At 38.1% G+C, this 11,132-nt stretch overlaps 1 protein-coding gene across 2 annotated transcripts; it reads left to right on the top strand.

The window, feature by feature from the left end:
- Positions 1 to 5,731: 5,731 nt before the first annotated feature.
- Positions 5,732 to 11,017, top strand: laynb (layilin b). Of its 2 annotated transcripts, none has more exons than XM_023264854.3 (7): positions 5,732 to 5,981; positions 7,749 to 8,061; positions 8,338 to 8,495; positions 8,948 to 8,992; positions 9,597 to 9,674; positions 9,883 to 9,988; positions 10,350 to 11,017. In XM_023264854.3, the coding sequence occupies exons 1-7, from the start codon at positions 5,906 to 5,908 to the stop codon at positions 10,675 to 10,677; spliced, it is 1,104 nt and encodes a 367-aa protein (XP_023120622.1). In that variant the 5' UTR covers positions 5,732 to 5,905; the 3' UTR covers positions 10,678 to 11,017. The 2 variants fall into 2 exon arrangements, with proteins under 2 accessions (XP_023120622.1, XP_023120620.1); XM_023264852.3 differs by having other exon boundaries at positions 9,871 to 9,988.
- The last annotated feature ends 115 nt before the right edge of the window (positions 11,018 to 11,132 follow it).

The following is an 11,132-nucleotide window of genomic DNA, read 5'->3' as shown; positions in this document are numbered from 1 at the left end:
TTCACCTTGCAGATTAATGTGTCAGTGGGATTTTACACAGATCCCTCAGGTTAACTGTGTTTCAGGTTTCCCTCCATCACACGTAATTATTAAAGTGCAAGAGGTTAGAAATGTAAATGTTGGCTGTCAGAGCCGGCTGTGAGGAAGCACATGAGGTTTAAACTCCGATGCACTGTGCATAGTTAGTGGGAAACTGGGATTTTAGAGCTGCATTTTGAGCAAATCAGCATTATTGTTGGGCATGAGCATATTTGCTTGTTTATGTCCAACTTCCCTGTTTCATATAGAACATTTTTTGCCTCATTCGGGGAACTTTGCCAAAAACTTTGCAGGCTCTTGATTAGCGCACTGTAGTTGAAATGCAAAATTTTACTATTTTGTACTTTAATAATAAGTTTCTGCCCTGCATATAATCTCAAATCTCTGTTCCAAAACCAAAAACATCAAACAAAAACAGAGTGGATGTTCATCTATTTAAATATAAAAGTCATCATGTAGACGTTCCTTATTGTAAAATAATGGATTCATGTCTTGAGAAACACCTTGAATGCTTGAAAGGTGATCATGATTGCCACAAGCAACGAAGTACTCACGCAGCCAAGAGAAACTTTTGTGAATTTCCCTTTCCTCTATTGTTTTCATAGCAGCTCATCTACATCGCTATAGGCCACAACTGTTACTGCTCAACTGAGAAGGCCTTTTGTCTGCCAGAAATACTGAAAGAAAAGGAGCTTTTGCCAAAGTGCCCATGGTAAGAGAAGACATTTGTCATACTATCCAAGGATGCGTCACTCTTTTACAATCTCTTCAGTCCCACCTGACTTCACCTCCCGGGACACCTGTTTGGAAACAACTCGATGGCCATTCATCTGCACTTTAATCACGTTATCCGCTTCGTTTTTCCTATAATCCGCCTAGACTGCAGGGTCAGATGTAGATTATGTAAGAATGTCTGGTCATGATGAGCATTCACCCAGAGGTCCATGGGACATTGTTAATAACCCATAGTGTACAGCATGTACCATTTTTAAAAAGAGCATATTGTGGTTGCACAATGAAAATCATGTCTCTCATTCCAAGAATTTATATACCTTACCATATATATACAGAGATAAAGATTAATCCCTGTTTTTTTTCATGAGAAGGATAAAAAAACAGGGCTGACATTTTGAAGATAAATAATGCCACAAGATTGAAACATCAGTATATTGATAACAGGATAGTGCAGAATAGCATAGAAATGAATAGTGGTGCAATTATCTTTAGAAGGGAGGCTAAAGTTAGACCACACAGCCAGGATTATTTTGGCGGTGTGCTGTGACGATGATTTGTGGGCATCTTTCACTGGTTCCTTTAACGAGGAACGACAATGGTTACTGACATGCGATCACATCAAAACACAACGAAAACAACACCTATGGGAGGCAACAGATTTAGATTGAGATGAAAAATGATACACTGGGAAGCTTGTGAGGAGATAGTACTGAACTCTGTTTCCATGTACAGTAAAGTAGATTATCAGTGTAGCTAATGACCCCTCTGGGTGTGAATATAGCATGTCCTTTATTTAGTAACTGAGAAGACTACTTGTTTTTGAACATTTGCGTTCCCTCAAAGATACAGATTAGATTTTGTGCAGTTTGCCTTCAAGAAAAAGTGAACTTTGGTTACTTATGCAACACTACTTAGCAAATTCTATTCACTCTTATGAGATACAGCAGTTACATCCTCACAGCAAAACAAATATTTCCATGCATAAAAGCTTTTGATGATGATCCATAATCGGTTAGTATCATTCAGTAGAGAAGAAGCATTCAGATACTTGAGTAAAAGTATCAAAACTGCACTGTAAAATACTCAAGTGAGGTTCTCCGGTCAAAATGTAAAGTGCAGAAGTGATCTATCTAATTCTAAAAAGTCAGCTATTAAAAAACAAAAAAACCAGCTCAATTTAATTTCTTTTTAATTAAACAGAAATCATCCTCTCTTCTCTGATCCAGTGGTTCTTTATTACTGTGTTTGGTTGTGAGAAACTAGCATCTCATTTGTTCAGGATTTAGATTGCTGCTTAAGATTGTATTTAAAATAATAAAGAAAAAGTATTTGTCGTGCATAATGAAATCTCCTGCAATTGATATGCTGTCATAAGTGCAGGTGATGCTGTTTGATTGTTTTGTGTGAATGTGCAAGCTGCATTTTTAATAGTTACATGATTAAATTTAAAAACGTATTTCTAAAATACTCTTATCATGTGTTTTAATCTAAAATCTTTGGAGCATACAGCCATCAACTAACAATAATGCAGCACAGTAAAAGGACAGTTTTTCCCATTGAAAGAATAAGTAATTATAATAAGTAAACTGTACTCAAGTCCAGCATCCAACTAAATATGTTTATTACTTTCCACCACTGGTGTCACTGGACAATGTGTGATTCATTGCAGAGGAAAATGGGAGTTGCCGCTTGACGTTACTTCATGAGTAGTTTGGTGTCATCTGCTGGACAAAATTAGACGTAGCTCAAACGCCTTGCTGTTCTCTGGATCTGACAGACTCGTGATTCACCAGCACTGAGGAGAGCAAGTCAACAGACAACATCTACCCCAGAACATTGATCGTCTTTGTATGTGTTGCTTTCAGAATAAAAATGCAATAAATATCCATTCCAGTAAACAAAAGAATTAGAAATAATATGGAATAAAATGAAGCTTTCTTCAGCAATTCAATCAATCAAGCTGGATTACCAACTGAGCGGGAAAATTGAAAGCTTTGTGCCAATTTGACAGAATTTTTGTAAGAATATGTTCTGTAGTCTATCGACTAACATGATAATGTCCTAAGGTGGATCCTGAGCTTGAAGTGTTGGAAGAGGGTCTGCATTTTAAGCTTTATTTTTATTACATTTTCTGCTAAATGCTGCACACTACTACATTATTTTGTGCCTCAGAAGCTCATTTTTAACTGTTTGTTTATGCAATTATTATTTTATGGCTTTATTTATTAATGTTTGTATGTTCCTTTTTTGTTATTTAGCCATCTCAGTTGTTTCAATCCAGTGTCTTGTAAGCTTGTCAGTGAGCATTTAGTGAAAAAAATCACAATGCACAATTCTCAAAAATGCAGCATTCAAAATGTTTTATTATACACAGTCATACATTCAAATGTAGCAGAGGAATTACCCATAATGCACTGATGTTACCACTAATAATATTTAAGCCTGTTGCCCAACAGCAAACCCAGTGATGAAGTACGAAAAGCTCGACAGAAACAGAATTTGTAACACACAGCGACAGCTCAGTACCACATGACAATCATCTGCCTGCACCAACCAGTCATTTAATGAACTGTATTGGCTTTAAAAGACAAGAGCAATGGAACCGAGGCAATAAGACACCAGCATGGCTGACACACCTGTATCACCCTGAAGCCGCTGTAGACAAACAACCTGTGATTGTGTGTCTTCTCTCAGCTTTGCACAGGGAGGAGCTGGTGTTTATTACTCTGCTTCCACAGTCATCTGTTGATAGCTGTTATTACAACACAAGAGCATAGAGCTGACTTCTGTGTTGTGAGTCTAGAAGTGTCTCTTATGCCTTAAAACAAACATTCACACATCATCATGCGCTGTACATTGTGTTGCAGTAACAGACACAACAACACAGGCTGCAGATATAAGCTTACAATAAACAAACTCTGGGACACCTATGAAAAGGACAGCACAGAAAAGCATTTGTTGCCTTCTGCTGTTTTTCTTTGCTATTTATTCTATGTAATTTTTTCTATTGATCTCTCTGCTGCAATTTCTACATTTACAAGTTTTAGACCACAAATGTTGCTCATTCTAAGTGAGCATCAGACAAAAAGTTTTCACATGCCACAAGATTTTGCTGTAAAATCAGTGCGGTGTCTCTTTAGCATGCCATTGTGTCTGTGTATATTTGATTGTAGAATGTAGTGTTTGTAAAGAAAAAGTAATTTCTTTTTAATGTTGTGAGAGTGTCAGAAGTTTTTGGAATGTCCTATACTAAAACCAGCACTCCATTGTGGTTGGAAAAGCATTTAGGGAAAGTGAAAGATGTATATTTTGATGGAACAAGGCTTTTAAAAGATGTTTTTAATTCCACGCATATGCTTAAGAGTAAAACTATAACAGGTCAAATGTTTTTGAGCTAATAAGCAGGTATGTGTCTTCAGCTGGTTTGACATCTTGTGAGTGCAGAGGCCAAAGCATAGGAGTTATATAATTTTGGTATCACCACACAATGGCTCTTGACCCTGCAAATAGTGCCATCCCTTTCTTGGACAGAAATAGGGAAACAGTGATCATAAAATTGCAATAATTCAGAGTGATCTGTCACTTTAATGCAGTGATGGGCAATTTTTTTTTTCAAATCCAGCCCTTGTGGCAAAAATATCTAGTTCTGTGATGAACTTTGACTTTCATAGTCACATCAAAACCTTTTAACAGATCTATTAATCTATGATAAAACTGTTAATAAAGCTTTTTTCTTTTAAAACTCCAATTAATATAATAGCCATCATATGATGAGAGGCAAGAAAGCAGCTGCAACAAGGCCCCTTTTTTTGCAACTTTATTTGAATAGTTCTTACATGAAGTCACACACACACATGCACACAATACAGATAATTTCATTTCAATGTAATAAGGCCCCTTGAATTCAAGCACAGTTTTGCTTCCATAGGTTTGGTCTACTTGACCAGAAAATAACACAAACACTATCAGCAATAAAATGCTTATCTTGTCCTTTTCGAAGTTGCCAAAAGTACAGTTACAATAACATTTTCCTTCAGTCCTAACTGAACAGGCTGCTATTTCCATGGACGTCTCTGTGTCTTTCAGGGAAAGTTTCAGTCTGATGATTCTGCAGGATGATTCATGTTGGAGTTTGATTTCACTCTACATAACTGCTCCAGACGCACAACCTCAATCATTCATATTCTGGAAATGAAGGCAAAATGCCTGGAAACCAAACCAAAGCAATGAGCAGGAAGCCTGGTCCTGAAAAAATAAAAAATCCTTTCCTCTTCCACCTCTGCATGGTTTCCTGCTCTATGGGGCAACCCCACACTGTCTCCCTCTTTCACCCTCTTTATCTTTCACTCCGTTTCTATATCTCACTGTGTCTTTTTGCACAATATCTTCTTAATGCTGTCAGTTTCCCTTCCTTTCCTTTGCTTTACGACAACTTTTCTTTTAGTAGTAGAGCTCACCACCCCTCACCACTTCACACATGAGCTCCATAAACTCACATAAGCTGCATCACATCAGATCAGTTGCATATTTGCCCTACAAAGAAAAGGGAAAATCTGAGTTGTACTTTTAACAAGCACCAGTGAAGTTTCTGAAGCTGCTCTTCTGAGCTGTTTTTCCTGGGAAAGAGTTTAACCCCTGCTGGAATAATGAAGAAGATATACACATTCATTGTTTTAATTCAGTGCACATGATAGCTGCATAATGTGTATACAAAGAGCTCTATTCACTCCTTTATGACATTATATGTGAAATGAGATTTTGCAAGACTAGTGGAGCAGAACTGCACACTGGCTGCGCTTTTTTTTTTTTTTTTTTTTACCCCAGATATTTGGTTTTAAGTTGAAGTGACACTAAAAAGCAAGTATTTTTTTTGATATCATATTTTCTCTTTAAAAGCAAAAAAAAAAAAAGAAAAAGAAAAACAGAACTATCGCTCTTGATATTTTTTTCAGTCAGACGCCATATACACACGCCTCCACCAGTCGACCCACTTTTTGCTTGCACACACTCCTCTGCTGCCTCTGTCCCTGTGTTTACCACAAGCTCTTCAAACTTCACGTCATCTCACAGTCGAGCTTATTACATTTGATTAAGAGTGGATTCGTCCATCACATCGGGTGAACATGTAGAGATGGATTTTATGAAGCTGTTTGGCACCGTTATCGCCGTTTTCTTCCACCCTGGATCCACCGCGTCTAAAATAAATGGTAAGAGTTTGCTCCGGGAAGAAGGAAAAGTCCCCTATTAAAGTTTAACAAAGCGTATTATTGTGTATTTTATCTGCAGTGCATGACTTCGACTTGTTTGGCTTTGTGAGAAAGTTGCGAAAGTGTTTGCATGCAGCGCCAAACGACGCTATAAAGCACATTTGGTCTGGCTTTGCTGCTTTTTTTTTTTTTTTTTAGCCTGCTTAAGTTAAAGAGGATGATACAGAAACAACTTTTGAAGAAGTTTAAAGCAAACAGTTTGCACGTTAAGCTGAAGAGATAAACAGGCAGCAGCCAAACTGAGCTCAGCAGCACGTGATGTGGTGGAAAATCAACACTTTGTGATTTGAAATCAGAAAGTCACATTTTAACATCTTTAACGTCAGATTATAGGCTTTTCTATCAGGGAATGTGCTGCTCAGTTATAATCACTACACTAACTTTATACAGATCCATACATAGGCTTATAAAAGCTTTATTTTGCAATAGTGTGATCTATTAGAAAACCGTGTAAAGGACATAAAAAAAATTCCAGAGATAAAAGAGCTGTCGTTATGGCATTGCTTCTTCGTTTTCTTTACTTATTGCTCATGTCTAGTGTGGTTCTCAACCTGAGGGTCGCGAATTCTGTATTGGACGTTTCTTGCATCACTTTTTCAACTTGTGCAGGGCAGCAGGACACAACCAAAAACATTTTGCTTTAGGCTTAATAATGAAAAAAAACATTACAGATACATAAATCTTGCATGTGTGGACATGTGTCTTTCTGTCCATATCATGGATTTATCAGCAATGAATAGTCCAAAAACAAGTCATTAAAAATATGTTCATGAGTTACACAATATTGTTTGGAAGCCAAAAGTCCAACCAGGCTCAGTCTGAAGGATGGATGTCTCAATCTGTGAAAAAAGTCATCCACCTGTAGTAATTTTTATTTAAACACTGTTGTTTTGGTCAGTTTAGTTGTACCACTGCATTAAAACTAAACCTGCCCTGCTCACTTTCTGTGAGTTTGTTCCATTTTTAAAAACAGTGCTATATTTTAGGCAACAAGATGGTTTTTAAGATTAGGTAAGGTTGGATTTGGATATTTATTCACATGCCTCATTAATTGAAAAGCAAGCATGATAAAGAAATTTACCTACATGCTGCCAAAATAGTCTTTGCCATAGAGCTCCAAGAAAACATGTCCAAACTCTCCACAGAATTTGTGGTAGAGTCCTCTGGCAATGTGGTAAACTGACCAGAAGCAGACCCTGCTCGACCATTTGTCACTAAAGGTCCATGTGAGAATTAGAGCGGTTGAGAATCGCTGGCGTAATCTATTGTCTGTCTGTTATTTAAAAGACAGATTACCTGTATGTGATGTGCAGTCAGTGCATTTAAACAGTCAGGATTCAGTTAATATGAAAAGTATCAGGTCATTTATAATTCTGCAACCTCAGCACTTCTGCATTTATCATTGTGACAGAGCACCACAGCATCAAAATAATTTTGACTGGCACAATACTAATCTAAAAAGAAAAGAAAATCTTTTTATGGCCTTAAAAATATAGGTTTTGTATTACAATTGCAGTACCACATGGTTTGCTCTGCCCACAGTGCAGTGGGAAGAATTTGGCAAATCAATGCAACCCAAAAGTTCAGATTCCTGGTTTTTCTACAGTACTGTACATTTAGAATCTTCCTGCCACATGGTCACCACAGGAGGATTTCAGGAAACGTAAACCCTGCATTAACGTCTTCTTGTCTCATTTTGGTGTCCAGGCCAGATTTGGCAGATTTGTCGGCGCGGGACGGAGCGCCCCTGCTACAAAGTGTCCTACATCCAGGACAGCAGGCGGAGGCTGACCTTTGAGGATGCCAGGCAGGTCTGCAGGGCAGATGGAGGCGAGTTGCTCAGCATTGAGACGGAAAGCGAGCAACGATTGATAGAGAGGTTCATACAGCAGCTGCAGGCTGGAGATGGAGATTTCTGGATCGGGCTTCGCCGCAGCCCACAGCGATACAGAGCAGGAACAACAAACCCAGGCTGCCCCTCGCAGTACTATTGGCTGGATGGAAGCAAGGCCAAGTTCAGGTTTTTATCGTTTTTGTTGTTTTTAATGTATGAAAGTTTCAGCTGCATCAGTGACAGTTGTGTGAGGGATCACAAGGAGCACAGCGCGCTGAAAATGTCAGTGGAAAAAAGCTGCAATCAATTGTGACCTAGAAAAGACTTTTGGGTTAAATGATGCTTTTGTGGGAGTGAAGGAATGTCTGAAGTCCTTTGCAAGTTAAACAATGCATGTAATAATGCAAATGATGTGATTTAAATGAGATATGAGTCAAAAGTCAAGTGTTTTATGTGCTGCAGGAATTGGCACTGGGATGAGCCATCCTGTGGTGGTGAAATGTGTGTGGTTTTGTACCACCAGCCCTCTGCACCACCTGATGAAGAAGGCCATTTCCTGTTCCAGTGGAACGATGACAACTGCAGCTCCAAGAACAACTTTGTCTGCAAATACCCAGAAGGTGAGCTGCTAGATCACAGACATTCCTGTTGTACCTGGCTGTGCACTGCTGGGAAATATTGACTTTTGGTACTTTTGGTTTTATTTGGGTCTTAAAATCTACTAAATCAGAATTTTATCTTCCAAAGAGCACTACTCAAACATGCCCACTGCTGTCATCAGCTAGAGCTGAACACATAATGTACAGTTTCAATGCTTTGCTTTCTGGCAACCTAAACAGATATATCAGCATGTGTTTGAGGTATACCTTTACATATTTATTTTTGAATGAACCAATGGTTTTTACTTGTTTGAATATGGAAAGAGACGTAAAACCTACATAAAACAGCTCTTTACTGAATCTATGTATGTATTTATACAACCATTAACAGCTTTACACACAGTTTTCACTTTTAACAGTTTTCTCATCTGAATGATGCTAACTTACTTACTCGTTTTCTCTGCTGTTTGCAGAAAAAGTACCAGTACTTACCGAGGACAGGGACACAGCACATGCAGGTACAACATACTATCCTTGCATAATGTTTCTGTGTAGTATAAACAACAAGCTACTGCAGATGTGTTTACGCTTAGATAAAAAAAAAGTCAGATTAAACCACCACATTACTACTTTCGATCACTTATTTTTAGTGTCTGCTATGCTGCCTTTCCCCTTGTTTAAGTCAAGACCTCTAGTGGTCAGGATTTATTAAGCTTTCCACTTTACACATTTGCAGGTAAATTCTGCAAGTTACATGTAGTTTCACTTCCAGTTCATGTATGGTGTGTTTTTCCTTTAATGATGGAAATTACTCAGAAAAAAAGCGACAAAAATCTCCAGTTTGACAAAAAGAGAATCAATACAGATCTAAAGCTTATACAACACTGGTTGAGGAACTTTAAAAAGGCGTCCTGTTTATATTTGCATAGAGCTGCATGTGATCACATCCTCTAACAACTAGATGACTTGCACAAAGAATCTAAGCAGGATTTATTGCAATACATAATACTTCTAATATTTTAAATAAAATTTTGTGCAGTAGTTAGATGAACAATGTCATGTCTCATATTTTCTACTATTATGTTCAACTGATGATTTTCATTTGCCTCCTGATTGCTCCAGTTCCATCTCTGAGGCCAAACATATTGTCAACTACAGAAAGTGATGACAGGATAAAAATAGGACTTCCTGAGTCATCGGGTAAGAAAAGAAAACAGTTTTTCTTGATGCTCAGAGTTAGTGCCCTTTCTGTTTTTAGGGAAACTATGGAAATTTATGTTTTAAGTGACAATACAATGACAACAGAGCCTAAATACAATAAAAATACAAGGACTCATGTCACATTTAAAGGTCTCCTTAGAGAAAGTGAAGTCAAGTAATGTGTTTTTCATTGCAGTATCTTTCACAGAAAACACCCTCTATGTTTCCTACATCCTTTATGCAACTATTCCTGCACTGCTGCTGCTGATATTTGCAGCTGCTGGATTCTTCTGCTACAAACAGCAGGCTAAGAGGTAAACATGGAAAGGTACAAGGGTAATAAAATGGCAATGCGAAACAGGATGCAGTTTGAGAATAGATTTTGACCTGTTTGGCAGAAAAAGAAGAATACTTGGGTGTTTAATGCTTGTATGAAACTTTTATTTACCAATATATCATACTGATGCAACTTTTCTTTGAGTATTTACTCAGATTTGGATAATGTGAGCACACTTCTCCTCATGGTAGTTGTAACTTGCGTATCTCTTTTATCTTCGAACTTAGAAAATTTTATGGCTTTAAATATGTAGAAGAAATCTGTAGCCTGTAAAGTGGTAAATTCACTGATAATTTCAATAATGCCAAAGCTAATAGTGACATTTCTGTCATATTCAGGAGGAAGACAGAAACAGAAAGCTATCCCAGCAGATCAAAACAGTGGACGTCAACAACAGCTCCACCTTGCCCCATACAAGGACCTTATGCCTTTAGTGACGTTACCAAACTGCCTCATACTGCTCTGCACAGCAGCCTGCCAGCAGACATCATGACAAAGTACTCTTGTGCTCCTTCCCATGATTCCCAGTGTGACGATTATGAGAACGTGTCATGTGTGGACAGGGAGAGCGGCTTTGTGACCAATGACATCTACGAGACCTGCAGAGCTCAAAGTCGACGTGGCCGCAGCCAGACTGGATGGGTGGAAAATGAGATCTATGGATAACGCTGTTGATGTCTATCTGGTCTCAAGTGTCCATCAGCCTCACAGAGAATGATGAATGATACCCAGCGATACAGAGGGGCATCAACTGTTCTCTGTCCCTTTCTTCTTGTATCTACTAGTTACCTGTGTAGTGCAGGATTACTGAACATATGGCTGTGTCTGCCTGGACTCACATGTACAGGTTATCAGAATTTGGATTTATCTCCACTGCTGCATCCAGAGGTGCAATTCAGAGTAATGCTTTTTGCTCTGTTTTTTGTCAACCCTGACTCTATATTTAGGACCATATAAATAATCATATATTTTAAGTCTTTTTAATAAATTTTATTGGTAATCAAAACACACGTCTATAGCCATGTTAATTTAACTGCGCTACATGGATCAGCATGCTAACATGATCAACGATAGCATGCTGATGTTTGGCATGTACAATGTTTCCATGTTCACCATCACCT

Source organism: Amphiprion ocellaris, chromosome 7 (genome assembly GCF_022539595.1).
Source record: "Amphiprion ocellaris isolate individual 3 ecotype Okinawa chromosome 7, ASM2253959v1, whole genome shotgun sequence".
NCBI classification, from domain to species: domain Eukaryota; kingdom Metazoa; phylum Chordata; class Actinopteri; family Pomacentridae; genus Amphiprion; species Amphiprion ocellaris.
The sequence above is the reverse complement of the archived record's forward strand: the minus strand, read 5'-3'. Positions and strand labels throughout refer to the sequence as shown.

Coding starts and splice junctions, on each gene's coding strand:
- laynb (XM_023264852.3), top strand. CDS start 5,906: ATGGATTTTATGAAGCTGTTTGGCACCGTTATCGCCGTTTTCTTCCAC. Junction 8,496..8,947: donor TGTCTGCAAATACCCAGAAG/GTGAGCTGCTAG, acceptor TGCTGTTTGCAG/AAAAAGTACCAGTACTTACC. Junction 8,993..9,596: donor CAGGGACACAGCACATGCAG/GTACAACATACT, acceptor TGATTGCTCCAG/TTCCATCTCTGAGGCCAAAC.